At 39.6% G+C, this 5650-nt stretch overlaps 1 protein-coding gene across 2 annotated transcripts; it reads right to left on the bottom strand.

Moving 5' to 3' along the window:
* Positions 1-1078: 1078 nt before the first annotated feature.
* Positions 1079-5650, bottom strand: LOC107687030 (PHD finger protein 23B-like). Of its 2 annotated transcripts, XM_016484167.1 has the most exons (6): positions 5040-5650; positions 3851-3882; positions 3676-3768; positions 1964-2177; positions 1577-1864; positions 1079-1281 (listed from the first exon to the last, which is right to left on the bottom strand). In XM_016484167.1, the coding sequence occupies exons 1-6, from the start codon at positions 5065-5067 to the stop codon at positions 1088-1090; spliced, it is 849 nt and encodes a 282-aa protein (XP_016339653.1). In that variant the 5' UTR covers positions 5068-5650; the 3' UTR covers positions 1079-1087. The 2 variants fall into 2 exon arrangements, with proteins under 2 accessions (XP_016339653.1, XP_016339652.1); XM_016484166.1 differs by having other exon boundaries at positions 1577-2177.

Genomic DNA, 5650 nt, shown 5'->3' with positions numbered 1-5650 from the left:
AAGAGCTTGTAGCAGAAATTAGTAATCTTTGCCAGTTCTCAGAGTTTAAAACCCCCAAACACTTCTTGAAAACAATAATTACAACCATTTCATTCGAGGAAAGCTTCAGCAAAGCTCCTAAATCTAGCATTCACATCTTATTGAACTGAAATGTTCCAAAAAATTGAACACATTGAGAAAAAAAAAACACTACGTTGTGCAAGTAATAAAGACCAAACAGTATTGATAACTTCTTCGATAAAGTACACGAGTTAACATATTAAGTAGAATTAGATGAAATTAATGTTTGATATCAATAATTGCAGCTGAATGGAATCCCTGTTTAAATGACTCCTACAGCTCTTTATATTTGAACATCTAATACGTGTTAGCTGACTGGTCAAGTCCATTTGGGTGCGATTTCTTACATAAATATCAAATAAAGAGGTTGTAATCAAATAGTTTTATGATCACCTACAGGAAATGGCATTCAGATCAACACATTACATCTATTAGCCTTCAAGCAATGGCATCTATCCCAATGAAAAAAATCAACTGGACAGTTCACTAAGAAATAATGCATTTTCTAGTAACAGCAGTGTCAACAATCTCTCATAGCAGCTCTTTGGCAAAATCATGATAACATTTTTCTGTATTTTGTATAGTTTATTTTTTTTTTTTAACTTTTAAATAGACTCTTATAGTACCAAAGTAACCAATATAGTATACATCTGTGAAAATGTAGTGTGGCTTCTCTAACTTCTCCAAAGGAAAATAGTGCCACTTACTAAATATGTAAGCTGCTTACTTTAAACAAATGACAATTTTGTGTGACAAAGAATAGTGTACGTATCTGTGGAATAGTTACAAATGAGCCAAGATCAATTACCAACTCAGGAGGTAAGAGATCAATTCAAACATTATTTCTCAGTGAACTCTGCAATGGAGACTATTGACTGTTAAACATGTAAGGAGTAACTGGTCGCCAAAACTAGAACTGTAAAGAAAGAGAGGAAAAAAAATGGATTTTGAAACTGAAAATTGTTTTGGATACAAAAACTGGAGAACTGGGAACATTCAGAGCTTTGAGGGAATGAAGACCCCTCATCTAAGTGTCTTTCTTATGACTTGACCGTCGAGAGTCTCTGCATTTGTGGCAGTTAAATATGTCGGGCACGTTTGACTTCTTAATTTTGGCGCAAGAGAGGTGCACCCACACACTGCACTGACTACATTCAATCATGGGCCGTCCTGCAAAGGGTTTACCACAGTAACAGGTGATCAAGTCCCATGAATCATCCCCTGTAAGGAAAAGACGCATAAAATTATTAAAAAAATTAGTATTTAAATTGTAAATGTAACCAAATGTTTAAAAAAATATTTAAATACACACACATATACATATATACATATATACATACATACATACATACATATACACATATATATATATATATAGCTGCTGAAAACATATACGGAGTTGACATTTTTCACCACACTGACATAAAATTCTGTAACAAAATATTAAAATCCTTCAATGATTATTTATGAGCATCTCCAAACCATCTAAATCTTCTTCAGTCCCTAATAAACCCACCTGACTCTACCATTATGTCTTCATCCGCAATCCAAGTCTCGCCTTCACTGGAACTCATATCCGCCTCTCTGGTGGCTTCCTCCTTTTCTTCTTTCACCTGGGCCTGTAGTCTGCGCTCAGCCGCTGCTCCCTGGTCCAAATGCTCCTCTCCATGTCCGAGACCATTCTCGGAGTCTGTCTCGCTGTGGGCCGAGCTCTTAAGCTTCTTAAGGGGTTTGGACTGTTTGGGGTTTTTACTACGCTTGATCCTTGCACGCTTCTCGCCACCGCTGCTGCCGTCGCCAGCGCCTGAACTTAGACAAAGACGCTTCAGCTTCTTGTCCTTTTTGCGCTCAGCTTTGCTGGCCACCTGGCCCTCATAAAAAGGGTCTTTTAAACACATTTTACCCATCAGGGTGCTGTCAGATGACAGCCGCCTCATGCTCTTGTTGCTCTTATTGGCACGAGCCTTGCGAACAAAGGTATGGATGGTGTGCAAGTCCGACGTGCCGTGACTCCAGTTGGGAGCCATGTTTGAACTCGCTCCACCTAAAACGCTGCCTTCACCTGAAGCACCAGAGCTGTTTGGAGAACTGGAGGATGCTGGTGACCATGGCCTTTCCTGTGGACAGAGACAGACATCTAGATGGGTCGCATGATATTTGGTCATGCCATTACTGACATCTACAAATACAGGTAAAAATACGGATCCAGCGAGAGCTTGATGGGGCGATGCGGAATGAAAAAGTTGATAGCAGAGGAGCGGATCCAGCGAGAGCTTGATGGGGAGACGCGGAATGAAAACGTTTTTTTAAGGAGTCGTGGTAGTAGAGGCGGCGCAACTATAACGACATGTGAATAATCCCGCCCACTCTAAAGCGGTACTGAACTGCAGTGGAAACGCAAACCGTGCCGAGCCGACCCATGCCGTGCCGTACTGAGCCGTACCGAGCCGAGTCGTACCACGCAGTGGAAAAGCGCCATAAGTAAATCTGTGGTTCTCAATGCTAATCCTGGAATTCCCCAAACACTGCACGTTTCAGACGTCTCCTTAACTGAACACACCTTATTTAAATCATTGGCATTTGGCACCAATAGCTGCATTTTGGATTCTTGGATTATTGAACAGTCAGTTTTCTATATATATATATATATCTGTCCTCTGCTCTTACAAAATACACTGTAGTTATATGCAAAATAAAAATAAAAGCAATGTAAAATATATACATCTAAAAAGTGAGTACAGTATAGCGTTGACATGAGGGCACATGGACATTATATATACTGTGCATGCTATTTGAAAATTACATTAAAAAAAGACTTGTGATTTTATTCCTATCATTCTCTCTCCCATCTTGTACAGAATTTATATTTTTTCTAATATAAAAAACTATTTGTGTATAATGAGGCACAGATTATTTATTGGATTTATTTTAAAAATTATAAAACATTTTCATGATCAAGTCAATATTGTTAATTTTGTAATACATTTTAGCCCTATTTTTGTAAATACTGATTTTAAAAACCACTGGCCAATTAATCAGTTAACTTAATTAATCTGCAAAATCCAGTACTGGTTGAATTCTACTCATCAGTACATTAGTACATGCTTGGAATGAGTGTCAAAAAGATGCAGCACTAGGACGTCTCTGGGAACAGGAAGTTAAAGGGGTCATATGATGCTTTTTTAAAGATCATTATTTTGTGTATTTGGTGTAACAGAATATGTTGACATGCTCTAATGTTCAAAAAACACATTATTTTTCAAATACTGTACATTATTGTAGGTCCTAACTGCGGTTACTGAAACCACGCCTTCTTTCTTTGCGTGAACATTTGGGCCGCATTATGCTAATATTGCCACATAGTGAGGTAGATATGTGGGGGCGTGTTAGAACGAGCCGTTTTAGGGGGGCGTGGCAGAGTCTTAAATTTGATAAAGAATATCTCTTTGGTTTTGAGACTTTAGTCTTTGCAACTTCAGGGATCTTATCTATGCACAATAAGCTTGTAACACTCCAAAGAGAAAGGAAAACTTGAAATCGCATCATATGACCCCTTTAAAAAGGGCTTTAATGCATTAAACCACACCTAAATGTGAAACAATGCTCCATTCTTACCTCCTTTGGTGAAGGGATGTAACCAGCATATGCAAGAACAAAACTGCAAAACTTGTTGAAGTCCTCCACTGTCCTCTTTCTTCTCTCTGATGGCTGGACATGAAAATTATTTATTAGCATTTGGACAAGCACTGCCATCTGTAGGATTAAAATCTAATGTCCTTGTTTGACTTACCAGAGTCTCTGCTTTGCATTTCAGTAATGAATCTATGTAGAAAAATGAAGGGGAGAGAATAACATTAATTCATGGCTAAATAACTAGATTAACCGAGAAAACGTTGCATTTGGAATCGATTTGTGCAGTTTTCATTCTTACAAACCTGGTCAAAGTGCGTTTTCGACGGCAAGCTAACGCGCTAACTGTGCTATTCCTCGCGACACCCTGTTGATTGAGGCGTAAAATTCAAGTGCGCAGGGCACCATTTTACATCCAAATATCCACACGGTTTAAGGGACTTTAATTGTGGAGAAAACTAAACTAATTTAGCGACAAACACCTTAAGCTAAAGCAGTCATAAAGGCGAGAGGACGCAGCAGCTTGTGGCTTAAGCCTTACTTTCGACGTCGAAGCACGCCAAGACAACTTTTCTGGTTTGGGAACTCTTATAAAAGCATGTATGGTTGATCATGATGTAGTTACAACGACCAAATCGGTAAGTGTTGAGTGGAAGAGACCCCATCGGCAATACACTTGCCCCGGCGTAACAAAGAGTAACGTTACAGTCAGGCAGCGAAATGCTACCACGCTAAGCAGGGACCCGTCTTAAAAAAAAGCAAAATTTCTGCCTTAAATGGCATTGAAATATCAGAGAAACAGCCGATCTGTATACCAAATTAAAACGATTCAACTGGCACCTGGTTAAAGTGATCAATAACAGCAACTGATTTGAAATTGAGCTGGTTTACTTTGCGAAGACAGAATGCGCAACGCTGCGTAACTGCGGGTTCGTAAACGTGCCCATCATTTGAACGGCAAGCAGTGGTTGGATATCATGAATGTTTAAATTATTTATGAATTACAGCTTTAACAAATGGCTACAATCAACATGAGTAATTACACTCCATTGCACAAGATAGCAACTGGGCTAACGTTAATCCCCGTATGAGCCAGCTCGTCGGCGCAGTAAAATGTCCTCTTTTTCATTACCACAATCAAACATTACAAAGTGTCTGGCAATGAATCAAGTTTACTAGTGACACCGGTCTGCTAAACTAAAGAGTATCTAAAGTTACTGCAGTATTAAAGCTGCTAACAGGCTATGGTAACGTTAGCTGGCTCTGCTAAAACTGAACGATGATGATGATGGGTGTTGCCTATCACAACATGGTTAAAGTTTGAAATTCAAGTCTTGGGTTTTCCTTACCTTGGTGTTCGGACATTATTTCAAGCATTGTCGCCTAATAACCTCGGTCCTCTTCAGGTGGGTGACACCGTGCAGCGTCAATCTTCGCCCGGCTTGAGCGCAGCAAGCCCCGGCTGACTAGCTGTAGTCTAGTTAGCTGGGCATCAGAATGATTCAAACGACGATTTTACTTCGTTTTACAAACTGGTCCGATGAAATATCGCTGGATCTTAAATCCCGGGAAAGATTAATTAACTTAATTTTGGCCAGCAAGCAGCGCTGCAAAACATAATCCAGCTGGCAGTTCAATTACCTACCGGACCACCAAGTAAAAAAAGAACCAATAATAAAACCAGAGATCCAGCATGTTTTTGCAACTAATGTTAGTAATATAAATGTACGTTCGCGCTATTATCCCTTTTCGACGAAGTGGGGAAAATTATCAAAGTTCTGCAAAAAAAAAAAAAAACCGTCTGCGTGTCGCCTCTGGCGCGCCTCACTGGAGTCGACGATGTCAACTGACTCCAGAAACCCCTTGCGGTCAAATTGTTGTTGCGATGTAAAATTTTCTCTCCAAGCGTTTATGGGACATGTAGTTCAACCAATGAGATTTGCGAGACCACAAGATCCAG

Source organism: Sinocyclocheilus anshuiensis, unplaced genomic scaffold, assembly GCF_001515605.1.
Source record: "Sinocyclocheilus anshuiensis isolate Anshui unplaced genomic scaffold, SAMN03320099.WGS_v1.1 scaffold2054, whole genome shotgun sequence".
In the NCBI taxonomy this organism is placed as follows: domain Eukaryota; kingdom Metazoa; phylum Chordata; class Actinopteri; order Cypriniformes; family Cyprinidae; genus Sinocyclocheilus; species Sinocyclocheilus anshuiensis.
The sequence above is the reverse complement of the archived record's forward strand: the minus strand, read 5'-3'. Positions and strand labels throughout refer to the sequence as shown.

Excerpts from the sequence above, each read along its gene's own strand:
- LOC107687030 (XM_016484166.1), bottom strand. The coding sequence starts at position 5,067 with ATGCTTGAAATAATGTCCGAACACCAAG. Across the intron at positions 3,883-5,039 it reads AATAATGTCCGAACACCAAG|ATTCATTACTGAAATGCAAA; the intron begins GTAAGGAAAACC and ends TTTTCTACATAG. Across the intron at positions 1,282-1,576 it reads AGACATAATGGTAGAGTCAG|GGGATGATTCATGGGACTTG; the intron begins GTGGGTTTATTA and ends TTTTCCTTACAG.